Source organism: Lasiodiplodia theobromae (genome assembly GCF_012971845.1).
Source record: "Lasiodiplodia theobromae strain AM2As chromosome Unknown scaffold_59, whole genome shotgun sequence".
NCBI lineage: Eukaryota > Fungi > Ascomycota > Dothideomycetes > Botryosphaeriales > Botryosphaeriaceae > Lasiodiplodia > Lasiodiplodia theobromae.
The window spans coordinates 153,230-179,434 of NW_023336540.1; the positions used below are offsets into that span (position 1 = coordinate 153,230).

The window sequence follows — 26,205 nt, forward strand, 5'->3', positions numbered from 1 at the left end:
ACGGGCCTCGAGGCAATGGAGGAAGATTGCAGGTGCGGCGCTGCAGCTGTTGCGTCAGACAGACTCGCGCTTGGGTGCCCGGCTTTCCTTGACGAGAGGGGCCACGCGCCAGCGCCGGGAACGAGGCCCAGGTTGGCAAGCGATCGCTGCAGCAATAATAGATCACCACCGTTGTCGCTCCTCCATGTGGCGCGCCTGCCTACCGTGGCGCTGCTCGCCAACCCGCTCCACCGCCCATATCGACCTTGGATGCTCGTCGCCCGCCGCCGTCCGCCCACTCGTCCGCCAGTCATCACCCCGCCAGAGCCGACCCAAGGCGCGCCCCATCGCCGCCGCCGCCGCCCGCGCTAGGCGTGCTGGAGCCGGAATGCTTCAAATTGGTCTGAAATCCTGCCAGGCATGGCACGGTGGTGACGACCAGCTCAGGTGCTTCAATCCCGCCGGCCGCCCAAGCACCAGCCACCCATTCGCTCCGTGCAATGTCTCCATCACGAAGCAGCGCCCTTTCATTTGTTGACGTCTGCCCCTTTTGGCCGCCTCCGCGTCCATTGTCTTCTCTTTCCTTCTTCTCCTTTTACCGTGTGTTTATTTTTTTTTTATTTCAACAGCTCCCAGCCGCGGGAGATCCCTCCCATTTGTAAGCGCATGCCTTGGGCATCGTCCGGCACGCAGAATGCACTGATCACCAGCAGCGCTCTGAGTAGGATGCCACTTGGACCAATGAAGTCCAGCGCTGGCAGACCTCATGCTCACATTCAAGGGCACGTGCCGCGCTATGTTGGCTCCATCGCTGATGCCATGGCAGCGACAGTCGGGGATGGGTTGCCTTGAGCATTGTTGCTAGTTGTTCGCAACTTTGTTGGCCTCTCCGCCGCTTCAGTTGTTTGCTAATTTGACCGCCGATCGCATCAACCATGGAAACCTGGACCCTGCATGGTATCTGGCAGCCTGTAGAACCACTACTCCATTACCGGAAAATGGATATGGCAAGCTGTTCAAGCGAGCGCTCACGTGCCCAGCTCAAGCCATCGGTATGCGGAGCCGAATGGAGGGGGCACAGGACCTTGAAAAAAAAAAAAAACGAAGGGGAACCTGCCAACTACCATTACCACAATCCGCAGAGCAATGTCGCGTGCCAAGGCCAGCGCTGCTTTCGTCTAACTGTAAATCGGTGCGTTTGGCGACTGCCAAAGTCGGCAAAATTGACCGATTCTGACCTATCATATCCGTAACCCAAGCTCCACCATCCCCTGCTCTAGACTTCCCATATTCTCCGCTGCATGCATTATCAAGCTACAGCCTCCTTCTGCATCCGACAGCTATCATGAAGAGCGCAAGGGCAGCAGGGTAGGGAATTGATGCGCTGATATGATTAATCAAGTCCTGACGTCGAATTTTGTTACGATCTTCGTCACACATGAAAATCCACTTCACGCCTGCAGTTGTGGAATTTGCCGCTCCAGATACGAGATGAAAGGTAAGGACAAGCACACAAGCATAATGACAGCACCTTAATAAGTGGAGTTCTTTTCTCCGAGTATAACGTAGTGGGTGGGGCAACACCTGCACCCCAGTATTCGGCAGATATACGCCGAGCCCGCTACGTACCGGGAAATACGCTCGTCCTCCGTACCTACATACATGGGCGGTAAAAAAAAAAAGGAAAAAAGGCGAGCGAAGCAACGGCTCAGCTCGACAAGCTTTTACTGCGCTGTAGACCGAGTCAAAACGTTCTGGTCAGCCTTGTTACGATAGTCACAAAACCCCCCGTCTTACCCCAGCACCAATACCCTGCATCAAGGACCATGCAGTTAAAACCCGATGCGTGCTCGCTTCGCAACACATATATCGCTCCAGCCCTACATACCCTCCGCCCCACTCGCGGGCGGAAGCTGAAACACCACCGACAACATCTCGTTTTTTTTTCTCTGATGCTACAAGGCACGCGGGAAGCGCAGAGACATGACCACCGACGATCTTCACCCTCCCGGGGACAGGTCATCAGGGACGAACCCTTGTACCTCGGTTTCGCCATGTTCCGTTGATTTGCATTCGAGATGACTTGCTTCGCTCTGCTTACCTGACGGGCAATGGAAGCGTTTACCGCTTTCTACGCGGAGATAGATGGAGCGGTTCGTTCCGGTTGGATAGGTCGTGGTGGTCGGAGAAAAGGTACCTACCTTTCTAAGCCAACGGCCCACTTTGACACTTGTTTATTGATTTTACTACTGTCGCGCTTCGGATGAAGGGAGGGGGCTAGCTGCCCTTCCTTCTCGGATTTTCGGGTTGGTGTTGTTGCGGAGCGGTGCACGTGGGGGTTGTAGTAGTAGTCCGGTGGGAGGATTTTGAGGGGTAAAGGTGCTAATACGAATTAGCGGTCCTTTTTGCGTGCTGCCCTACTTCGGTATACATGTGTGCCTGGCAGGAATTTTGGTTGCCCGTCCCCTGCATGCAGGGCCAGTAGTGAGCTCATTGAGAGCGGGGCTATCGATCCGAGAGCTGATGCAGAGGGTCTCGCATTTGAAAAAAATGTTAAATTTATTTCTTTACTATTTAGGATTTTTTTATGTTCATCCGCTATACCATATCCTCATACATCATCTTCCAAACGCAAGGAAAACAACAAACGAAACGGTCATAATACACATTTGTCCTCCCCTGTTTGGATGGGACAAATTTCGAAGATAAAAGTGTTCCTTTCCTCCGCCGAAATAGCAGTCGCTGAAATATCAAGCGCAAACCTCAGGACCGAAAAAAGACGTTGGGTATTTTTTCCTTTGCTCCCTTGAAGCGCGAGAAAAAACAAAGAACGATGATCCGATACCAAATACGCCATCCCTACCAATCCATGTAGATAGAGACCGAGACTCTTCCCTCGCCTGCTTCGTTATTCATGGTGTCGTAGATGTTGCCGAAACATGCGAAAAGGACAGAAGTCTCAAGCCTCCTCATGCACCCAAACTCCCAACCAAAATGTAGAGGAGAAACGCTGTGAGCAAAACTGCATGTCTCAGGCGCTCGCTGTGTGGTAGTTCTTTCCATCCACGGTGTGCAAAAGACATGTCAAACCTCCAGTATTGAAGACTGTATGAAGGGCATCTTCTTCAAGCCTCACTGCGTCCCACTCAGAAAAAAGTCCAACTCGCTGGGCCCACCCCTACTCTGCTCGTTTTCTGCGAGTTGCTCGAGGAGTGTCAAGAAGGGATCCTTCTCTGAGCTCGCCTCTGTATGGTTGCTGCCCGTTGCGCTGGCCGCACCTGGCGTCCTTTGTTGCTCGTACGGGGTAGGCATGCCGAATACTGGGTCGTATTGTCCCTCGTTGCTGTTATGATTCGCCGAGGTGCCACTCGGATCCGGCGTGAAGGCAGCAGAGAAGGTGAAGTTGGGCGAGAATGGGGTAATAACTTGCTGTTGTTGGAAAGCCTGGAGATGTGAGTTGCTGTCGTTGTTTGCCCCAAGATTGAGATGGTTCTGGTTGTGTTGCTGTTGCTGGGGTTGATGATGTGGAACCTCCGGCGAAGCGGTTTGATTGTGGGTAGAACCATTTTGGTCGTTTGACGTAGAGGCTGAAACACTACCTCCGTTTGTTACCTCTTCAGACTTAATGTTGGGGTTGTTCGAGCCGGTGTTGGTGCTGGAATGTCCCGACGCTGAGGAAGCTACTGTGCATCGGCGTTTCCGGCGCCGCTCGAGCGGACTTGTCGGAGATTGGTTGGGTTGCGATGGGAGCAAGGGAGGCTGGGCTGGCAAGGGGAAAGAATTGGCGCCGTAGTAGGGATTCTGCGGGGAAGCGGCATACAGCGATACGCTGTTTTAGGTCAGCAAGGTAGGATGCAGGAAGCAGGAGAGTGAAACGTACCTCTCACGTATGGAGTCATGAGAAAGATCCTGGAACGTGACGTGTGCCCCATCAATTGCATGACCAGGGTACCTGTCAAAGAAATCCTCAAGATCCAAGGTTGGTGAGAATCGCATCGCGTTGCCTGCCATTGACTTGACGAGTTCAGAGTGGCAGCCATAGATCCACTGAAGGGTGTCCCGCTGATGTTGCACACCAGCCCAGATGAAACGAAGTTCCGCAAGCTGCTGCATTTCCCTAGAAAGAAGCTCCGGACTTGATGAGTAGACCTCTCCTTCCCGGCCTCGGTAATGAGCACCATGGACGTGGATGGTGCCGGCTGTGCCGACACAGTAACCCACAAATGCTGGCCAATCAATGATTGATGACGCCCTTCCAATTTCCACGAGTTCTGCGATTGCGTTAGCGTGCAGGAAGCACAAGTTCGTCGCTTCGATCTGCCATGATTGGTGCTGGCCTGTAATAGACAGTTCCGCAAGGTCCATAGGAAGGAATGGTCGGTAGATCAGGCAGTGAATCAGGTGGTACACCAATTTGCTTAGGACAAGCATGGTGCTTTCTCGATGCCCAAACAAATTCTCCAATGAACTGAAGGTGTCTTGAGTTTCAGAAGCCCACATATCCAACTCGTGCCGAATTTTGGAAAGATTCGATAGCGAGTGCCAGGGGAAATGTGAATCTCCCTTGACACCACCCGCTGCGAGATATCGATTCGTGATTCCCAGGATCCGCGCAATTCCGATGAGCATCACCGTGCTGCTCTGGCCTTGTTTGCCCGGTCCGGCCATATACTGCAGGTTCGAGCCGTTCCGGAAGAAGTCGCCCTCAAGCATCAAAGATCCCGGTCCGGACGTAGTAGAAGGTAGGCGTAGCATGACCGATTCATCTGTAATTAGAGATGGCCTTTTTGATCCACAGGCGGAAAACCGGTCCATCAAGTAGCAGGCCCAAAACAGGCGTCGGCGCCCCTCCCGTTCCGAAGGTGGAATATTCAGCATCAGGGGCATTTCTCGGTGGAGCTCCAGGGCGAACGACATGCTGATTGCAGTTGCTGAATTGCTGTCAGCCTCAAACGACTAAGTTAGTTCGTAGTAGCTTACTCAGAAGCATATACGCCTTCTTGCCCCGCCCGGATTGATAGTTCGCCATAGCAAGCAGGAGCAGCGTTTGCAGAGCCTCTATCGACGGTTCATCCGTATCAAGTTCGGCGCGGGCGCGAGCGGCATAGTCTTCGCTAGCACGGACCGCGGCACTGTAGCCCGCAGGATGGGATGAATATCTGCGGACGTTAGTAAGGAAAAAGCAACACCCTGCACGTAGACCCTCCGCCGGTTGCATGCGTGACGCAGGATATGAGTACGAAATCTTCATGGTCAAGCACCCGCAGACATGGAAATGGATCAAATCCTGAATAGGGGAGCCCCCGTATCCTTGCCCAGGATCGGTCACGGAGGAGAGGAGCACCATCGATGAAGCATTCATAGTCATTCCCGGACGCGCGAAGCACCGGCGGCGGGAGGGTGCAGGGTGGAGAGATCCAGGGCTTACCGCGCGCTCACTGCATAAATGGCATATGCCAAGTGAGTGGGGAGCTGGTGATGCTGCAGACGTTGTCGGGTGGTAAGTTCGTCCAGGATGTAATAGGGCTTGCCGTGGACGCGGGCGAAGTACGTATCGAGCAGGACGTCCGGGCGCTGGAAAGGAGTGGGCTGACTGCACATGACCGATGAGTATACGAGACGCACAGCTCCGGGTGGGCGGACCCAGCATACCTGACATCGGTGGGGGAAATGGAGGTTGTCGAGATGTTAGCATTAGGATTGATGCCTATGGACGGTTTCTGCGCTATCGACGGAGAAGGCTGGGGTGGTTTTGAGGGCTGCTGCGGGGCGTTGAAGTCCTCGACGGGCGGGTCGTCATTCTTGTCGGACGGCTGCTTGTCTTTGCTTTCTTCATGGAGGCGTTTCTCGAGGCTGTCGACACGCTTGAGGAGGGCCTCTGGTGGGTGTCAGCGGGCGCAGTCGGGGATTCGGCTGTGGTTCTGCTCACCGATGGCATCTGTCTTGGGGCCGCGCTTTTTGGGGACGGCGTCTGGAGGAGGTTATAGGTGATCAGCATTAATGGTCGGTCGAGATGCAATAGGACGATCACTATGGGGGATGGGCGCCAAGACGAACCATAGATACACGGGCACTCGAAGACCTTGCAGGCCTCGCACGTGGGACGCAGGCGGTTGCACTTGATCTTCAGAAGAGAAGAGAGTGAGCTCTTGACGGCGGCAGGCAGAGTGAGTGGTGCGGCGGTACCTTGCGTTTGCGGCAGCTCTTGCAGTTCATTGCCTCCCTCGGCTCGGTGCTGAGGCGGCGCTGCGGCAGGCGGTCGATGCCGACTTGGGGCCGCGACATGTTTACAGGCGTTTGGGTGCGGGCGAGGGTGGTTAATAGACGGCGGCTCTTCTGGCGGGGCGCTCGGCGGGCTGGGGCGGCGGCGTCGCAGCAGACATTGCAAGGTCCAGCTGGGCGAGGGGTCGTTGCGGCGGCGGAGGGGCGCAGAAAAAGACTGAGAGAAGATGAGCTGGAGAAAAGAGCCAGGCCGGCGTCTCGCAGTAGACGAGACGCTGACACGGGCGAACTAGGGCGCCTTTCGTCACTTCCGCTAACAATAGAGCAGGAAATGCACGCCCGCTCCACGCGACTCAGGACTCGGGATGATATTAAACGGGACAGGTTCCTTTTTCCCCACCCACGCGAGCGCGACCCCAAGCCTCGCCCCCGGAGCACACATGCCCGCTGCGGCCTAGCGCCCTGGGGTTGGAGACGGCCACATGACGATCTGACAGCGCTGCACCGCTCGCTGGCCCAACGGCCGAATGCAAGACGCGCCTATATGGAGCCCCGGTGGGCGCGCGCCCAGAGCGTAGGTGCTTGCTTCGAGAAGGAGGAGAAGCGCCGCGCCGAGACGAGCGAGCCCGCACGCGCTCCCAGTAATCGCGCAGCCAGCCTGCCCGCCACGCGGGCGAAATTAAGTACCGGCGCACCCTGCCCGGCTGCTGTTCTTGCATTGATGAAGCGCACGCTCCGCAAGCGGCAAGGCGCCCGATGCTCGCAGCAAAATGCGGGGGAAGCCAAACACCGCCCTGGCACCGCGCCAATTTGCCTAGATTAATCGCCCCGGAGCTTGACCTGCACACGTTCTGGAAAATCGAGCCCAAGGGGCGCACGACGGCTTGGACAGGGCTTCATCTATAAGACTTTAAGTTGCGAGGCGGCATCTATTGATTAGCAGGGACTGCCCAACCCTCCCAGGAAACGCCTCAGAACATGCTCCGCCCTGACGCCAGTCGCACGAAATCATAAGGCACGTTCTGCCCCACGAGCAGCCGCATCGTTTCCACCGTCGTCCATGCATTGACGTCCGCCACTCCGTATGCCGTCCACCCCGACGACGCTGCAATCGCCATTGGGTCGACCTTGCGCGGCCCGTTGGCCAGGTCCAGAAACACTTTATTCGTCGGCTTATCCGTCCCGCTGTTGCTGTAGTGCTTCAGCAGGGGCCCCACCAGCGCCGACTTCTCCGCCGGCAGCGCGCTGATAATCACAAACGGCTGCTCCAGCTTCTTGACGTCCTCGACCGACCGGAACGGCTCGACGTCTGCCGCCAGCGCGCCCTGGCTGCGGAAGTGGAATCCGATCGTGTAGATGGGCCCAATGCCCAGGCTCTTGAGCGCGAAGATGGCCGCCGCAGCATCCGCCTCCGCACTGGCCAGCACCAAGGCGGCACGGTCGCTGTAAGCCGACGGCACGAAATCTCGCGTGAGCGTCGCACGGATGCCCTTCCACGTCGCGTTCTCACCGACCAGCACGGGAGTGCCGCCCTCAGTCCGCACCAGGATCGTGTCGACGAGTCGAGTCGCCTTGGCCGCCTCCGACAACACCGTCAAATACGGGGTCGGTGGCGCGAGCGGCGGGTTGATAAAGGCACCACCAAATGACGCACGTCTCACGACCGTCTCCACCGCGCCCCTGGCCACTTTGTCGACAAACAGGAACTGATGCGGCAGGCTGAGCTCGTTAAAACACTTTTCGAAGAACATTGCCTGTGTCGCAAGTTTGTAGCTGCCGATCCCGTAAATGTCCAGCTTGGGCGTCTGGCCCATGCTGTGTAACGCCATGTTGATTTCCGCCGCGCTCAGCTGGCCCGGCGCCGCAATCATCGGCAGCAGTGGATGCGTGATAGGGGTGAATACTTTGTTCAGCGTGCGCGACAGCTGCCCGGTGGGGCCCATGTTGAGTCCGGAGAAGGGCGGGTGCGGGAAGAACTCGGCCTGCACCGTGGAGCGAAAGTACTCCAGCTCGTAATTGTCCTGCATCTGGTGTACCAGCGCAATCATCTTGACAACGTCCCCATACACGGCGCCCCTTTTGAAGAGCTCCTTCGCTTCCGGCGACGTCCATTTGAAGCGGCCCGAGAAGTCGTGGAAGGCGGATATAATCTTACTCGCCCCCTTCTTGTGCGCCAGTTCTCGCCGGATCTCCTCTGGCAGCCACAGCTCGACGTCGATGTACTCGCAGCCCCACTGGATGGCGCGGTAGAGGTACTTGTAGAAAAGCATGGGGTCGTCCATGGGGAACCTGCCGTTCTCGTTGGTGCATCGCGTCGTGAAGATGATGGGGAGTTCGGTCCGCTGGCGCAGCACCATGAGCTGCTGGCCGACGTATTTGAGGCTCGGGACGGCGCTGAAGCTCCCGTCGGGTAGCGGCTCCTTGAGCAGATCGACGCGCAGCTCGACGGCATCGGAGCCGACTGAGAGGATGTCGAGGTTCGGGAGGGCCGCATGGACGTCCGGAAAGGTGGTCGAAATGAGGGTTGTTCTCGCCTTCTTGGCCAGATCGTTGTGGGGCGCGATCTGCCCGAGGATGAAGGCGAGATAGCGGGTGACGTCCCGTCGGAGGAACGCGGAGTGTGTGTAGAGATACTCGTAGTCGCAAATCTCGGAGAGGTGTTCATTGGGGGCCGAGTCGTTCTCGACGCAGTGGGTATTTATGAGGAGGCGCCCGCGACTCCGCTGCGCCAGCTGGCTTGGGTCATGCGCGCTCAGGAGGCCGGCGACAGTCGCTGGCTTCAGGGCCTCGGCCTCCCTCAGCGACGCGACCAACGAGTGGGCCTGGCCCAGCACGCTCGCGATGAGCTCGACAATGGCCTCCTCGCCAGGCGCGTACAGCACCGCCAGTGACGGCTTCGCCGTGTCCAGCAGCGACTCGATGTGCACAACGCTGAGGCTCTTGGTGGTGGTATCGAGGACTTGGTCGGCGTGAACTTCGGTAGCCATGGCTGGCGGGCCGGTGTTGACGCGCATTCGACCTGAGACTCAGGCGTAGAGGAAGGGGCTCGAGGGGAAAGGGCGGCCTGGAGGGTTGTTGTTTCAGGAATAAACGTTGAAGCCGTTGATGCGTTGTTGGAGTTCGGCGATGATGCGGCGTTGGGGAGCAGGCTGTTGCGCGTCGAGCGTCGCGAAACGCATCTCCATATGCAATTCGGGGAAAGCGAGGTAGCGCGGCCGTGGAGCTGGGTATTTCTTGACTGTCAGGCCTGACGGGGAATTCGGCGATAGGTCTGCGGCCTGTTACATGGCCATATAGAGGACGCGAGCAGGGATGCCGGGCAGCGCAACGGCGGCGAGGCGGCGAACGGCGCAGGCCAGACGGCAATCGAGGGCTCCGCGCGACGTGATCGTGCTCCTCGTGCGATGAGTATTGCCGGCAACAAGAGACAATCGACGGGCGGACTGGCGGTTTGCACGCTGCACGGGCGCGCTGTGCCATGCTACGGTTGAAGATCCTGTCGGCCTTGCTTTCCTCCACGAACCCCGTCGATCCGTTCAGCCTGTTATTTCTCCGCCAATAAACGCCCTGCCCCGCACTCCGCAAAACAGCCGCACGTGCGTCCCCCAGAGCGCTGCGATGCGCCCTCAACTTCCGCCCAATCCCAGCGCCGCCGCCGCCGTCCGCAGCCGGCCGGCCTTTACCCGCCTCAGGCATCGGCATCCACAACCCGGCACTTCCAGACGGATAAATGCACGTATCAGACACCGAGCGCGTCATGAGCGCTGACGGCCAGATAAGAAGCGCAACTGGCGCTTGCTTGGCAAGCGAGCACATCACGATGCTTAGCCTGTTTGCTTAGTCCTGCTCTCGACCACTCCACATGGCCCAAGACCACCAAGACGTACGCGGCCAAGACTTCATTTTCGTCCTCCTCGTCTCAGCCTATATTACATACAGCACCCCCGTTTCCCTGAAATCACCCGTTCCCCTCCGCTCACGCCGGAAACGACTGCAGAGGCCGACTCTTTCCCGCTTTAGCCTCAATCGCCCCCCGAAAACAGATTGTCCCGCCAAAAGAGAGACCACCGCGAAAAGTCTAGCTGCGTATTATGATACAAGGTACTATCCCTCACCCACGATGCACGCCCATTTTGCCGCGCGCAGCAAAGACAGCACCACCCCTCCGATCCCGCCGGAAGCCTTAGCAGATGAATGAAGGAGAAGCGGAGGAGAGTCTATGTCGTCGTGCGCCGGCTGCCCAAACAAAAAAAAAAAAAACTCTCAAAGCGTGCATGAAATTTACAGGAAACCAGTTGCCCAACTTGCAAGATGAATTCATATGTACGCCCACGTCCCTCGGACGAACATTCCCTACTTGAAACCGACCAACCACCGGAAATGTTTGAGCCACCGAGTTCCCCACACTCCTTTGCGCCTTCGCTTTGAAATTGGAAATTCGAGACGATGTAGGAGAAACCCATCCCATGCTAGCCGAACGGTGTTTGTCATGTGATTGTCGTTAAAAGAGGTAAGTTGCGGCGCAGCCTTCTTCTTCCGTTTTGGAGAGCTGCTCGGCCGCGTTCCGCAGAAATGAAATGATAACCGGCATTTGTGTTTTCATACAGAGTCGTGAAGGGCAATTGTGGTTATTGGAAGGCTGGGATTAAGATGATAGTTCAGCTGCGTCGTGCCGAAGAGCCTCGCCATCGGAATCGCTGTGGCTGCGGACCTTTTTGACCGTGCCGTTGCTGCCGCTGCGCGAGGATTTCCGGATGGATGCGCCAAAACCAGCCAAGACCTTGCCACGGGAGAGTTCCGCATACGATATGCTCTCGCTTCGGGAGGGTCGCTTCGGTGCAGGCTTCTTGCGGACATTCATCTCTACAAAGTCATCGTCAGAAGAGTCATCATCCGAATCCTCTTCCTCATCGTCATCGCTCTCAATGGCGTGGTCACCGTCGTAGCCATCATGGTCGTGGTCGTGTTCATCCGTCACGCTGATGACTGGATTTGCTCTTTCGGTTGTCAAGACGACGGAATGGACTTTCTGGTCCGTGGGGACTAGATCATCTTGCATAACCGAGGAGTTTGCTGACACAACCGAGGGAATAGAAGGATTGGAAGTCGACTGAGACATTCCCGAATAGAATTGATCCTCCGAAGAACTCGATGTAAGAGGTTGTTGGAACCCTTTCGGCGTCACATCGTTCTGCGGGATGGTATGCCTTTGGAGCTCGAAGTAAGTCTCGTCGTCGGGGCTAGGCGGGCATGGCGGGCATGATCCACGGCCGAGTGCACTGGAAGGACGGTAGCCCGCAGACGAGGTTGGACGACTTGAAGATTGACGTTCCTCAAGAATATGCTTCCTCCGGCTTTCCTCACGGGCACGCTGGAAGTTGATGTCGCTGAGATATTCGTGGAAGACAGGGGAGCTGTAGAGAAGGTCCTCTTCGCGTTTCATGGGGCGATGGGATGAGGCGGAGGAAATTGATGATTGGCGCGAGGGGGTCCCTTCACCGCTCCGGTGAATGTCAGATTCGGTGAGCGAAGGTGCGATAGGCGACCCTGGGCTAGTCACGCAGCTGCTTGCCGCTGAGGATTCTTTCAACTGAGCTGGCTGGTCCACATGTCCAGCGGCAACAGCATCGCTCAACGCGATGCTAGGCTCACCATGCGCGTTATCGTCTCCGGCCACCAGACGGTCGATCGAAGGGTTACGGCTGTGTGACTTGACGCCGTCTGCACCTCGCTCCTTGCTTCTCATCGGACGCAGGTTGCGGCGAACTCCTCCGAAGATTCCACTCAGATTTGAGGCCCCAGGTGTGTCCAGGGTAAGAGGGGTGCTCGGAACCCCTTGAGGCATGGTTGGCGATACACCCCGGCGTTTGTTGAGATACTCGAAGTCAGATGGGCGGATGGTCCTGATTGATCCGGCAGTAGACATGGTGGATTCGGCTCGAGAAGCAAAACTGAGTCGGTGGTGCTTGTCGCGGATATGTCCTCGTGGAGATTCATCGACGTCTTCAACGTTGCCGATGTCGGGAGTACCTGGCCTTGAGTGCGGTCCTATAAAAAACTGGGTGCGTTCTCTTAACTCGGGGCTGGCGGTGACGCTGTGCGATAACGGGTGGTCACCTTCTCTGGAAGCTCGCAGGGCGGCGCTGATGTCGTCAACCCTCAAACTGGGCCTTCGGGCATCTTGGCTGATAGTACTGCTCGAGGATGCAGCAGAAATCCCTCCTTCGCCGTTCTTGGTTCTTCCACGTCTCCCGGAAGCAGACATGCTGGAAGAGGGCTTCGTGCCGATGCCCAACGCTCCACCCAGCTTTCGCATTCCAGATTTGACGCGCTCCAGCAGATTGAGCTGAACAACAGCATCGTCGACATCCTCTCTCGAGACCTCGATCTTCTTGTAATCCGGTACTCGCGAAGGGTCGGATTGCTCGAGCCAGAGAAGCGGATGCTCAAGGTCACGGAGCACCCACGGATGGTGTCGAACTTCGGGAAGCTTGATGCGCCGCCGGGGGTCTTTAATGAGCAACCGTCTCAGAAGATCGTGGAGTTCGTCATCGACCTCTTCGTAGATGAGTTCATGATGTGATCGCCTGTCTCGAGCCATGCCGCCCCACAAGCGATTGTGCGAGTTGGGACGCGATGCGGTACGATCGTCAACAGCCCTGAGGCGGAATCGTGGAATGTAAACCTCCTCTTCCGCTATCAAACGCATGACCACGAATGTGTTCAGATCATGAAAAGGGACGCGGCCAAACACCAGGCAATACAGAGTGACGCCGAGGGCCCAAACATCAATCTGCCCTGTGACTGGTAAGGGATCGTCGTCACAATCTGTGTCTGTTTGACACAGCTCGGGAGCGTAGAAAGCGGGAGTTCCAACTGTCTTTGCCAACTCGATTGCTTCATCAACATTTTGAGCGTCTGATTCTGACTGGTCGTCGCCATACACAGATGCGGAAGCAGTTGCACTTCTGCGCCCGAGATAGGAAACACCAAAGTCAGAGATCTTGATGTGACCGTCTCTTGCTTGGAGCAGATTAGCTGGTTTGATGTCGCGATGAATGACGCCCTGGTAATGGAGATATTCAAGGCCCGAGACCGTATCACGGAATGCCTTGCGTGCATCAGGGAGCGTCATGAGAGGAACGTAACGGAAATGTTCTGGTACCGGCAAATCCCCAGGCAAATCCGGTTTGTTAGAAGCTAGGCTTCCGCAGATGCTCGGATTCCTGCCTCGTGCTGGGATCTCCTCGTACGGGCCCCACATTGTCCCTTCAAGGCCTGTGACCGATGCCGCACGAGGTTCTTCTGGAACGGGTTCCCTGCCAAGAGCAGGGAGGGAAGTGCTTGACTGCTTCGACGCAGCCAACTCAGCGGCTGTCTCGTTGAGAGGTGCGTGGGGCGTCTGGTCGGCGTCAAACTCTGTTGGTGTTGCAGGCCGACTGCGATGCTTGGATCCGGTGCCGTTGAGGTCTTCGGTGGTTGCGGTAGATGTCCGCGACAGCAAGTCGCTGTTCGTATCTTCATCATCGGTGTCTCCGCCGTACTCGAAACTCCAGGTCTGGGCGTCGGTCTCATCGTTCTGTGCGCGATGTGCTCGCCTCAGCCGTCGTCGTTCCTCTCGTTCACGCTTTCTTTGCGCCTCCAGCAGAATTCTCTGATCTTCCAATGCCGCCGACTCGTTATCGAAAATACCTCTCACCTCGCGCTCGTACCGCCTGTGTTCTATGAGAACAATTTCCTTCGCACCTTCCGTTCTCCACCGCACCTCTCCCATCTCCACGTGCTCGAGAACGATGTAAACCTTCTTTCGGGAGGGATCATCGATAACCTCCAGCAAGCCAACAATGTTAGGGTGGCGTGCTTTCTTGAGAATGGCTATCTCTCTCCTGATCTTGTCCTCGTGGCTCGTGTTTTTGCCCAATCGGCGCCTCTTTGAGTACCGCTCCACGATCTTGATGGCGACATATTGACCTGTTTCCAGACTGCGCCCAAGCTTGACCTTTCCATGTACACCGCGGCCCAGCTCGTCAATGATCTCGTATTGGTTGATGATTTTGCGGCCGGATATGGGGTCAACGTCGACGTCGGCAACGTGAGTCTCCTTCGGTACTTGACGATGGGTGAAGTGAAGATAAGGGCTTGAGTAGTAGCCGGACTCTGCAGTCGAGGCAAGCACAGGTCGGATTGGGGATTGGTTCGGGTCGAAGAGGCCTGGACTGCCTGCGGGTGAGTTACCGGCCGTACGAGAGCCGCCTTCGTGCGCGGTGGTTTCGTGGGCGAAGTGCTGAGCGGGGTGTAGAGACGGGACGTGCGAGGAAGAAAAAGAGGAGTACTGTGAGGGATGAGAGCTCCGAGTCCGCAAGATATGGGGACCAGGCGGTGGGTTTTGATGAGCTTGAAGAGGAGGGTTGGGGAATCTGGGGTATTCGATCTGGGTTTGCAGCGCAGAGTATGCCTGATTAGGGTATTTGGGATACTGGCGGTGCGGGCTCGGCAGATTGGCCAGAGTTGGCAAGCCATCAACCGCAGAATAAGCCCTGATGGTGGCATTGCTCATGGTGGAAGCTGTCGAAAGCTGGTCTCGCCGCAGGCTCGGGCGTTCTGGCGTTGCTGTCGAAGCTCGGTGCGGATCCTGAGCCCCGCCTGACTCACAATCGGCCGGAGCGTTAGGGGATGTTGTTGTATCATTGCCCGGAGAGGGGGTCGGCTCTGCGGAGGCTGAATTCGATGTCGGGAGGTATGCGGTGTGGTATCTCACCGGTCTTGGCGAGTGGTATGGGAGGTCTGAGGAGTAATGAGTCGACGGGAAGGCCTGCTGGGGCGGGCGCACAGGGGGCCCCGCAGCGGGAGCTGCTTGATCCAATTCCTGAGCAGGACCATCGCTGGCAGCCGCAGCGGCACCTGCAGGCTCGCAGGCGTCGGGTGGAGGGCTGGAGCGCGGAGAGACAGAGTGCTCGTCGGCGACGGGCGTGTCGTCGGGGCTGCGGGCAACAGCGTCAGGCGCTGCGTCCGGCGGCGCCATGATGCGTGTCTCGCAGGCTTCTCGCTCCGCTCGCTGGAAATATGGCGCGGGTGCCTAGCTGTCAGAAACCTTCATCTGAGCCGTCGCGGCGGCGAATTTAGTCGCGGGCGGGGGGCGTCGCTGGAGGCGGGCGTATCATCGTGCACCTCAGCGACCGGGAGAGCGCCGTCGTCGTGCAGCGGCGGGCGTTGCGAGTTGGGTCGGTGGTATTATGAATGAGCGCGGAGCGCGGGGCGTGATGAGGCAGTGGCTGAAGAGAGGGGGGTGAGGTGTCTCTGAAAGTCGCGCCTAGATGTCGGCAGTGACTTTTCCTCGGGGCCCAAGGCGCTGGGGCGACGTCAACGGGCCGCCGGTCGAAGTGGATGGAAAGGCAAGCGAGCATGCGGATCGGTGTCCCCCGGCAAGCCCCAGCGATGAGGCCGCGCTGGTCGCGCGCGCGCCCGCCGACCTTGGGCACCGCCAATCAAGCAAGTTCCACGTCCAGAGCCGCCGCCGGAGACTACTAGGTTGTTGGGATTTTTTTTTTTGCTCTCAGACGATCCACGGGCCGCGGAACTGCTGCTGCGAGGTGGCTTATGCAGCCTGCTCCAGCAATTTTCATTTGCCCGCTCTACACCCAGGTCCGCCGCGCCGGTTCAAATACGTCGGGGGGAGGCCTGAGAATACTGCTCGATCTTGGTGGCCGCCGGCGCCGCCAAGCTACGCCGCTCTCAGCTTTTTCATCAGCTTTTTTACCAACCGCCATGGCCGCCGCCTCCAGCCGCACCGCAGGATCTATCTTCCCCGGATTCTTTCGTTGCTTTTCGCTCCCGCCCAGCGCCCAGCATCACACGAGACGCGGCGTGATGGGCGGCGGGTGGATACGTCCGTCCATGCGGATCACACAGCGCCATTGGCTGCCGCCTGCGCTTGGCCGTGTCATGCCTCGCTGATGGAGCAGAAGGTGTGGAGGGCCCACCAGGATCGCCCTCCCCAAACTGTCTCCACGCACAGGATTCGTCGTTAGCGGGGTTAGACGACGAGAGGAGGGTAACGCGGCGTGCATGCGCCGCCAAGTTTTTTGAGCTATCGCTTTTTCGCGTGATCCTTGTCGAACACCTGCCCAGGGCGACTGGAGTCTTGCCTGGGCAATCCACGATGAAATGTAGGGTCAAGGCGCGATCGCCCATGTTGTAGTGGCCAAAACGATTCTACCAGCCGCGACTGCTAGGGTGGCACGGCCTCGACGGGTGCGCAACTAGGTACCATGTACGCAGGAAGGCCCGTGTGCTCTCTGGCGTACCAGCATCAACACCCGTCTCCTGGCCGTCCTGCCATGCTGCCATCAACCTTTCACCTATCTACTGCCATGCCTCGCCATGCCGAAGCCGAGCACGGGGCGGCCCATGCGGACGAACGACGCGGCGCTCCCGCTCCCGGAGGTGGCTCCTCCGTGCAGCGGCCTGAGCAGGGCAAAACAGAAACACCGATATTTTTGCTGTTGCTGGGACTGCGAATCCTGAATGCATTGACAACTCAAACGTTCTTTCAGCCCGATGAGTTCTTCCAGTCGCTCGAACCGGCGTGGCAGATGGCGTTTGGCGAGCAGAGCGGCGCCTGGATCACATGGGTTCGCCGCGGCTCCGCCCTCCATCTGAGCGGGCGAGTGCTGACGATGTCTGGCAGGAGTGGAAAAATCAGTTGCGCTCGTCACTGCATCCAGCGCTCTTCGCCGGCCTGTTCGCCGGGGTGTCCGCCATCTCGGGTATTTGCAGCGTGCCTCTGGCGCTAAGGGCTGAGCTGCTCATCGCTGCACCTAAAATCACGCAAGCCGCCCTCGCCGCGTCGACCGATTACTTCACCTGGCGTCTGGCCGAACGAGCGTTCGGAGCCCAGAGCAGCGCCGCCTGGGCAAGCGTATGGTGACACAGCCCGCAGGCGATCAATCACTTCGGCTGATCCTTCTCCCAGCTTGCATTGACGGCATGCAGTCCCTGGCAATGGTTCTGCTCCACGCGCACGCTGTCAAACTGCCTGGAGACGACGCTGACGGCCGCCGCACTGGTCTGGTGGCCATGGCAGTGGCCGCTGACGTCCTGTTCAAGCTCAACAGCCGCCCCGGCTAGCGTGCAGAAAGACGTTGCACGGCGTCCTATTTCCGCTCATTCTGGGGAGATCTTTCAGTAAGCCGCTGGCCTGACTGCCCTTTCGGGCCAGCACGGACGAGTGGCTGACGTTAACCGGGGCATAGTCTGAGACTGTCGCTGCTTGCCGCCGCGTTGGCCTGTGTTCTGCGGCCCACGAACGCTCTCATTTGGATATGCATTTCCGCACCCACGTTGTGGCAAGCTTCGACGCGTGAGCGCCTTGCATTAGTCAAATGGGCCGTGCTCTGCGGGTGAGTGTACCACCAGACCCTATCGACGTGCTGCAAATGCGACCTCATAATTTCACTGTTGCTGACGCACGAGGGTTCCCTTCCCCAGCTGTGGCGTTCTTACACTATCCATCCTTGCGGATCGATGCTACTACGGCTTGTGGACCTTCCCGCCCCTTCGCTTCGTCCACTTCAATATTGCCAAGTCGCTGGCCGTGTTCTACGGCACCAACAGACCCGACTACTACCTAACCGAAGGGCTGCCGCTGCTCCTTACTACCGCCTTGCCGTTCGCTGTTTATGGTTTCCAGCAGGCGATCCGCGGCCATGGCCGTTCCAGCCCCCTGCTGTCATACCTTGCACTGACATGCGTAGCTATGGTAGGCGCCTTGAGCCTCATCGCTCACAAAGAGGTCCGCTTCATATACCCTCTGTTACCCATGCTCCATGTGCTTGCTGCACAGCCCACGTCGTCTTTCTTCCATCCTCTCACGCCTTGTAAGAAGGCCGTGCTGGGAATCCTTCTTACCATCAACGTTCTCGTGGCAGGTTACGCTTCCCAGGTACACCAACGTGGCGTCATTGAAGTCCTGCACATGCTTCGGCACCACCACGAACGCCGAGCTCTGGGTGGAGAGACGACTGTGGGGTTTCTCATGCCTTGCCATAGCACACCCTGGCGCTCACATCTGGTTTACCCAGAGATCAAGGCCTGGGCTCTCACATGTGAGCCGCCCATTGACGTGCCGTTGGACCGACGTGCCAGCTACCTCGATGAGGCAGACGAATTCTACATTAATCCTGGTCCCGTCGCGTGGCTAGGTCAGCACATGGAGAGTGTCGGCACCATCCGAAGCAAGGGGCATGTCAGCAAAGACAAGGATGAAGGTAAGATGCAGACAAAGAGGCCTTGGCCCACGTATCTTGTCTTTTTCCAGCAACTTGAAGGCACTCTCGTCGATTTTCTGCAGGAGACAAAGTACAAAGAATGCTGGCGCGGCTTCAACAGCCATGTTCATGACGATTCTCGCCGAAAGGGCGATGTGATCGTTTGGTGCTTGGACGATGACGGGTCTGACGCCACTCGTGGCCATGCCGAACGGCCTGGGTTGGCTGACAAGAAGCGAATTAGCTCTGGGCAATGGGGGATGGGGAAGCTACGGGGGTAGCATGTGGCGTGGAATATATCATTAGTTTCCTTTTTCGCACAAGCACACCGTAGCATTAAGCGGAGTTGGATGGAAACAGCCCTCTAGACCTTCATCCATGCATCCAATTGCATCCCAAGATGCCCCAACCACGCAAGCCTCGTCCGCTCTGGACCCACTCAGCCGGAGTCGCGGACCTACCTCCTTTTCCTCAGTCATCACACCCTCTCGTGCAGATACTCCGATGGGCTGTCTCATTTTCTTCACAAACTGACATGGGCAGAAGGCTTACGCGGGTAGCAATGACCACCGTGGAGTGCTTAGTGATCGGGCTCCGGTATCTCCGGGATGATGCTGGGCATCGCATCCTCTTCCCAGCCCTATTTGCTCGCCTCGGTGATCCGTTTGCGCCGCAATGTTTGAAGCGTAGTCAATCTCCGTTATCGGTGTTTGATCTCCCCGAGCGAACCTGCGACAGCGACGGACACTTCGGACGAAGCTAGGCACCGCCTCGTCCGAGCAAAGATACATCGACTCCGAATCCCCTAGCGCATCCGAATCCGACCCCACAGCCATCAACACAACAGTCTCGAAGGCGATGGATCTCGTTATCGCGACTGCAGCGATTAATAATAAAAATGATAGTGATAATAAATCATGCGGCTGCTCCGGAACTCTCCACTCCTTTCCGCTGTGCGCATGGACACGCGATCTAGCTCTACGTCCCGCCTCCCGTTCCCGGCCAAGCGCCTCATTAATTTCTTTGCTTCTTCTATTCTTCTCCCGTCTGCACATCTAGCGCGACACCTTGCATATGCCTTCCCGTCCCGCGTGGCGTTTGTTGTCCTTCAACTAAGCAGGAGAAATCCTTATGCGCCGGCGGCAAGCCATCAAGCCATCGAAAGGGTCCAAGGCTCCTTCGCTTCACGACCTGGTTTCTCAAGCCGCCTCTTGCTGACAACGCATGCGCTGCAAGCCACATTTCTCGGATCCCACGACCTCCCTCAGGGAGGAAAAGCAATATAAAAAAAGAAAAGGCAAAAAACGCGGCATCCGCTGTGAGCTAAAAGAACGCTATCGCAGATGGCGCCGCCAATCGCTAGACTTAATTCTCCCATGTATTTCCTTTTTCTCTTCGGAGCGATCGGAAATGGTAAGAAAAGCAATACCCGCACGGGGCGACCGAATACTTTCCTACCTTCCCAACCAGTGCATTAAAGACCTCATTGTCATTTTCGAATTTGTTGAACACAAAATAACGCGTTGATACTCCACCCCTACCTTCCAATATACTCTTCGTAAGTTCGTTACGTCAATCTTTAATCTTATTTTGGCGCAATCAAGAAATAGAACGCGGCAATTACGAAAATGCAGGTCTCGATCACAGTAAGACTTTCGACGCCACGCTCAACAACCACGCGGCATCCTGCCAGCCACCCTCGCCCTCACCTTGGCTAGGCTGCGGCAGCTCCTTCTTCTCCTTTGCCGCGCTGCTGGCTGCCTGGATGCGAGCCCTTTCCTCGCGCCGACGCTTCAGCTCCTCTTCCCGCCGCTTTTTCGCATCTTCACCTTGCGTTTCCTGCTCTGTGACCTGATCCTCCTCGTCAGTCTCCTCACCGTCTTCCTCAACGCTGAACAACGACCAGCCGATCAACTTCTCCATCCATCCCCCAAGTCCGTACCCACCTTCCTGCGCGAGTCGGGCGACCTCTTCCTCGTCGCCTAGCCCCTCCTCGTCCGACTCGACGAAGTCAGGCTCGAGCGGGATGCCAGGCTGGTGCTGGTCGCCCAGATAGCCCTCTTCAACGCTGTCGCCTGGCGGCATGGCTGTGAGTCCGGTCAAGGCCCGCAGCTCAGCCCTGCTCCCGACCCTACTGCCACGGCGGCTGTTGAAGGCACTGCCGGTGCGGCTGCCGCCGCGGCTCTTGGGCGTGATGGGACTGTACTCGTCGTCGGCGAAGAATGTGCTATGACTTCTTGACGGGTGGCCGGAGCCAGCAGCATTGCTGCCGGCCTCGTCGGCGTCCGAGCCATCGCCGTCGCCCTGCTGCCGGACGAGCGAGGTGCTGCTTTCGCGGCGTGATAGCCACGACTGCCCCTTGGACTCGCGCGTCTCCGAGGCAATGGCGAGCCCGGCGCGATACAGCCAGTCAGACGAGGCCTCGCGGGTGTGGTGCTGCTGTTTCGGCGTAGTGAGCTTGCGGCCAGTGTTGCTAATGTTCACGATAGAGCCTGGCGGGGCCGTGTGCTTGCGGCGGTGGTGGCGTGGGAAGTAGGCAATGTCGCCGTGCAGGGCGGCGTCGCTTTTGGACTTGTTGATGCCGGTGCCGGCAGGGCTCAGCGGGCCGCCAAAGTAGCCGTCGTGCACGTAGTGGACGTGGCCGCTGTGGCGTGGGCGCGACGGGCTACGGCTGAGGATGCCTGGAGTGGTTGGCGCTGTCTTTGGCTGGATGTAGGAGCTGTGGGGGCTGCGGGAATGGAGGTCGGTGGCGGCAGCTTCATCCTGGAATTGGGAGCTCAGCGGAGCAAGGGACAGCTGCTGGATGTTGGGGTGCGAGCGGCGCGACGAGCGGGTGGGGGTGCGGGCGCCCGAGCGCGGCTGTTCTGCAGTGGACTGAGCCATGATGGATCTAGATGAAATTGCGATGCGGGGACCGCGTGCAGTTTGTACTCGCAGGAGCTGCGAGGTGTTGCGGAGGTCGAACGACGCTCACGATACCTGCTAGCGCGGCCGGTTCGAGGCAAGCGGATTGCGGAGATGGCCGGGGAGTATGCGCCGATCGCCTCGCAGCTTGCACGTGAAGATGTCGGGTCGTGAATCAGGGAACGGCGCCGGCAGGAACGGACGCGGACGGCCTTTCTCGGCGCGCAACGCTGGCCTAACGCCGCGCTGGCACCGTCATACCTCCACTCATTAGCCGCGTCTTGTGTTCGCGTGCAGGGCCAGCTGGCAGGGATACCAACAAAAATATTCGACGGTGACGCTGCGGGTGCCATCTAGATGAGGGAACCCGCTGCGCCGGCCCCTTGACTGCAGTTTGTGGTCTCGGTCCTGCGGCGCCTTGGAAGGCTCCCGAACGCCTCCAAGGGCGCGTCGGATCGGCCAAGACGGCGCCAGCGAGCCGGACTCTTTGACCACGCCGCTCCGTGGTACGCTTGCCCGCGTCCAGCTCTCACCACCTTTTTTTAACGACAGCCCACCGCACAACCCCGGCTGGCCCACGCAATACTCCCGCCTCCTAGCCCTGTTTCCTCCCTCCCCCAGCTGTTCATCAACCCGGCCAGCCGCAGCCTCGCGACCAAGAACTCAGACCCACCGTTTGCCCTCGCCAACACACACACACCATGGCTCCCCTCACCGCGCCCCAGAAGCGCAGCAATTCGCAGCTGAGGTGACCTCGCGGCCGCTTCAAGACCATCACATCGCACTTCCGCCCGCCCATCCCGCAGTCCCACGCCGTCTCTAAGCACCTATTTCATCTCCGCCCTCTCCGACCTTCACCAACACGCACTCACGCGACCGACACCACGCGTGTATCTGTGCGTCTCGGCACCAGACTGTAGATCAGCGTGCTGTCCTTCGACTTTTGGGGCCGACATGTACAACATCATCGACGACTCCGCTGCCAAACCTACCCGCGTGGACACGCTCGTGGAAGGCACCGACATGGCAACGCCTGCACTCAGGGGATGGATTGCGCCGGGCCCCAAGGGGCCAATGTCATCGCGTGCGCAGGAGACGAAGGAGAAGAACGTTGGAATGATCGACGGCGAAGGGACGGTCCAAGCGGAAGCAGGTAAACGCACCGTGCTTCAAGGTGGCGCGAACACCCTCTGACTCCCGTGCTCTTAGTCACAGCCGTCAGCTCGTCCGTGACGACAGCAAGCTCCACCGCAATGTCCTCGAGGCGTTCAAGTTTCGAGGACAAGACGCCCGCATGCCTGTCGCGCTTCACGCCGCCGGACAATTTCGGCACGGTCGTCGATGGCAAGATTTTCCGAAGCGCCTATCCGAAGCAGGAGAACTACGGCTACTTGCAGAGCTTGAAACTGAAGAGCATACTGTAAGTTTTCAACATCGGTGGATTTGCAAGGAAAATGGGCTGCTTTGCTGACTCGTTTTGAAGCACTCTCGTCGATGACTGTCCGGAATCCTACACCAAGTTCATCTGCGAGAATGGTATCCGCCATTACCGTGTTTCCATCCCGCCAAACAAGGGTCAAGTCTGCATACCACCAGAGGCGATGGTGCAGGCTCTCACGGTTGTTTTAAACCGGAGCAATTACCCTCTGCTTATCCACTGCAATAAGGGAAAGGTAAGCAGATGGCCCTCGCACGTGCCTTATCTAGAAGCTGGATTCCGACTAACCAAACCACAGCATCGCACCGGCTGCGTGGTAGCATGTTTTGAAAAAGTTCTGGGAAAGAGCAACAAGCAGATCAAAGAAGATTATCACACGTATGCGGCAGAGAAAGCCCGCGTTCTGGACGAGCAGTTCATGGACGGTTTCGACGAGCGCTCGGTGCTCTGGATGGCCAGGTTCCAGGGCTGGGTTCCTGACGACGAGCCGCGCTCGCCGCTGTGCACACGCACGCAGTCGCCTCGCCAGGCTGCATAACAGATCACACATCACAGCAACCTCATAGATCCACGTGTTACGGTCCGAATCCTACACCACCAGCCACCAGCCGACCGACACATCAACCAACCACCGTAACTCACTTGTAATTCTGTCACCATCGAGGATCACCCCGGCGTTTACTCAGAAAGAGCGGAAAGGGCGGCTTTTTCGTTTGTTATTTCCTTCGTCATGCATCACACCAGATTTGCTCCTCCAAAGCCTAGAGCCTGGCTTTGACGTGCGCCACCTGCTAAGAACGGCCACGATCCTGTGTCACATATTGGGCGTCTTACAGCATCGGTTTTTGGATAGGGCGGTTTCCTTTGTTCACGGGCACACGGCGTGGGTTTTTGTTTACATGTTCACATCGAGTACCCCCTTCAGCATTGCTGCTCTCTTCTCAGCATCGGGAGAGCTGGTGGAGTGCATCCGCACATATTTTACTTCTTCGACTGTATTATTCTACACATTATATTTGCAACATTCCCAACAGAGGGGCAGGGAAAGGAAGCATCGGCGGGGTACAAACTTGCATAGAAATGGGTACTGGGGTAACGACGAGATCAAGGGGTTGCATTGGAGCACAAGCAGGAGCGATCAAACGTTGGGATTTCTTTTTCCTTTTTTTTTCGACCGGCCGTCTGTTGTTCGGTACTATCACCAGCTACCGATGCGGCTCACGGTAGGGAAGCAAGTGGCCTTTTGTTTTTTTCTTTCTGCTCCGCTCTTGCCGCGAAAGCTTACGGCAGCATAGAGTAGGGCGCGGATGCTTGCTTGTATCACTTGCTCTGCACGCCCGCTCAAGGTCTACTAGGTCTTACTGTACAGAAGTACGGAAAAGTCATCTTCCCTCTTCCTCCTTTCAGGAGAAGCTTCGTTCACTTTCGCCTTCTGTGTGAATCGTTGCATTGCATGCAAGGGGCCAGAACCGAGGCCGGGTTCTCCAGGGTTCTAGAACTCTTGGGGGCCGGATCGACCCCTCCGTTTTTCGACTACTCGCGCGACGGCTCGTGCAGCGAAGGCTCCGAGAGGGAATGGAGCAAAGGGAACACGGGAAGTGGGTCACGATCGGTATTGCAGTGGCATGTGGCTTTAACACGCGCGTAAGCGTACGAAAGAGTTGGTGTCAACGATCGGCCGAAACAGTCAGATGTCTGCCTTGTCCCAGATACATCAGGTGTGGGCACGATTCGCTTTCTTCAAGGCTCGGCCACTGATCTGGACTTTCTTCTCTATGCTCGACAGAGTGCTGAGTGCTGTTGCTTGCTCACCTCACCGCCGTGGTGGCGGCGGCGGCGGACCTTTATGATGGCATTATCTTATGCTGCGATCAGGTAGCACACGAGAGAGAGGCAAAGATCGGAGCAGGGGGGTGCTATTGATCGGCAACGTCTCTCACGCCCACAAGAACCAAGGCGGGAGACGAGAAGCGCCCCTGTCGGAGGCGGCGCATAACGTCTGGATAGGAAGCACAGGAGATCGGAATAATCAGCGGCGGATGCACGACGAACAGTTCCACCCCACCCTCCTCCCTTGAAGAATCTCCGGGGGCTGGACTGATAGCCGGTAGCCACTAATGCAGGTGAGTCTGAACGTGGTAAGGAACGAGTGCGGGGGTGTTTAGTGCATGCAAGTTACTCCAGACCGGAGATTTTATACTGGTGGCACGTTTCGCTTGCCTCGTGCTTGAAAGACTAGCCTGACGCTCGTCTATCTGGGGTGTTTCTTGTTGGTTGGAGGGGTAGTCGCGAGAGACCAATGAAGAGACGAAAGGGAAGGCGATTAGGGATGACAGAGAAGAAGGGGGCAGCGACACGGTATTGGGGGGCCCTACATCCGGTAGTCTACAGTAGTGGGCTCCCGACCTTGGCGGGGAACGGGACGTTTGGGCTCCCTGCACTCTTCGTACGAAGGGGTTTAGAGCATTCTGCCCTGTTGTATTTTGCCAAAGCCCGCTCTGCATCGTCGGTCCTTCACAAACGGAGAGAATCCAATCGTTTCCCTGGCGGCTATGCAGCCGGTTAGGAACGGACCTTTTACAGGGCGCTTGCATGCACGCGATATGCATGCCTTCGAGTAGCACGTTGTGGCCTTGCTTTGCTGCAACAAGCCGCCGCGCACCTGGCGAGTGCGCATGGGTGGCGTTCTGGCTCTGATGCTTGGTGCGCGCAAGCCGCTGACGACGGGAGAGCGAGGTAGACGAGGCCGCAATCCAAGCTCATTCCTTCGGCGGGGTTGGCGGGATGATGATTGCCGCTCTTAGTGCATCTTACCACAATGACACTTCTTCGTTCAAACAACGGTGCTGCCGCTGACGCCTACCAGGGGTTCGCAGTGGCTGCGCAATGGCTGTGCATCATCATATTGTGGTTGGCCGGCATGCGTTCCACGCTCTGCGTCAACATCACGCAAGGCCTCCGGCAGCCGCGGAAGCGGATGCTTCTGGTGGCGACCTCGTAGACGGCATTCCTGACCCTTCGGCCGAAGAATTTAGCTACCTCGACCCCCGTCTCCGATGACCGACGACGGTTCGCTGCATAGAGAGATGCACTACTTGACGACTTAACCAACGGTATAGACCAGACACCTTGCCCAATGCATCGTGAATGCATCCGAGCGTTGTACCGCCCCTTTGCTCGACCTCATTCTGTACGCCGTGACTCGGAGACCCGCATCGGTCAAACCACGCGCTCTGTCGTAGCCATGATGGCGGGATCGGCACACAGTAGTCACCATTTTGGTGCCGTCTGGCTGAGGGCATAGACCAGGCAAAAGTCAGTTCATCCAGCTACGCATGCTAATCCTGAACCGTCTCTCTTTGCATCCTCAAAATGTTGTGGCCGCCGACGCACCCT

The 26,205-nt window shown here is 57.7% G+C and overlaps 6 protein-coding genes across 6 annotated transcripts; 2 read left to right on the forward strand and 4 right to left on the reverse strand.

The window, feature by feature from the left end:
- Positions 1-3,111: 3,111 nt before the first annotated feature.
- Positions 3,112-6,264, reverse strand: LTHEOB_12231 (uncharacterized protein; the record flags this gene model as incomplete). Its single annotated transcript, XM_035509076.1, has 8 exons — positions 3,112-3,808; positions 3,860-4,250; positions 4,960-5,138; positions 5,408-5,572; positions 5,632-5,857; positions 5,909-5,950; positions 6,037-6,103; positions 6,166-6,264. 8 exons carry the CDS (start codon positions 6,262-6,264, stop codon positions 3,112-3,114), a joined length of 1,866 nt encoding a protein of 621 aa, XP_035365227.1.
- Positions 6,265-7,172: 908 nt separating this feature from the next.
- On the reverse strand, positions 7,173-9,215 carry LTHEOB_12232 (Pentafunctional arom polypeptide; the record flags this gene model as incomplete). The annotated part of the gene is made up of 1 exon (XM_035509077.1): positions 7,173-9,215. The coding sequence occupies one exon, from the start codon at positions 9,213-9,215 to the stop codon at positions 7,173-7,175; it is 2,043 nt and encodes a 680-aa protein (XP_035365228.1).
- A 1,631-nt stretch (positions 9,216-10,846) lies between these two features.
- LTHEOB_12233 (Serine threonine-protein kinase ssp1) lies at positions 10,847-15,223 on the reverse strand (the record flags this gene model as incomplete). Its single annotated transcript, XM_035509078.1, has 1 exon — positions 10,847-15,223. One exon carries the CDS (start codon positions 15,221-15,223, stop codon positions 10,847-10,849), a length of 4,377 nt encoding a protein of 1,458 aa, XP_035365229.1.
- Positions 15,224-16,538: 1,315 nt separating this feature from the next.
- LTHEOB_12234 (Glycosyltransferase family 22) lies at positions 16,539-17,328 on the forward strand (the record flags this gene model as incomplete). The annotated part of the gene is made up of 3 exons (XM_035509079.1): positions 16,539-16,832; positions 16,889-17,119; positions 17,194-17,328. The coding sequence occupies 3 exons, from the start codon at positions 16,539-16,541 to the stop codon at positions 17,326-17,328; spliced, it is 660 nt and encodes a 219-aa protein (XP_035365230.1).
- A 2,780-nt stretch (positions 17,329-20,108) lies between these two features.
- Positions 20,109-21,350, reverse strand: LTHEOB_12235 (Ornithine mitochondrial; the record flags this gene model as incomplete). Its single annotated transcript, XM_035509080.1, has 1 exon — positions 20,109-21,350. The coding sequence occupies one exon, from the start codon at positions 21,348-21,350 to the stop codon at positions 20,109-20,111; it is 1,242 nt and encodes a 413-aa protein (XP_035365231.1).
- A 722-nt stretch (positions 21,351-22,072) lies between these two features.
- On the forward strand, positions 22,073-23,347 carry LTHEOB_12236 (Protein-tyrosine phosphatase SIW14-like protein; the record flags this gene model as incomplete). The annotated part of the gene is made up of 5 exons (XM_035509081.1): positions 22,073-22,119; positions 22,178-22,524; positions 22,581-22,791; positions 22,855-23,044; positions 23,108-23,347. The coding sequence occupies 5 exons, from the start codon at positions 22,073-22,075 to the stop codon at positions 23,345-23,347; spliced, it is 1,035 nt and encodes a 344-aa protein (XP_035365232.1).
- Between the last annotated feature and the right edge of the window lie 2,858 nt (positions 23,348-26,205).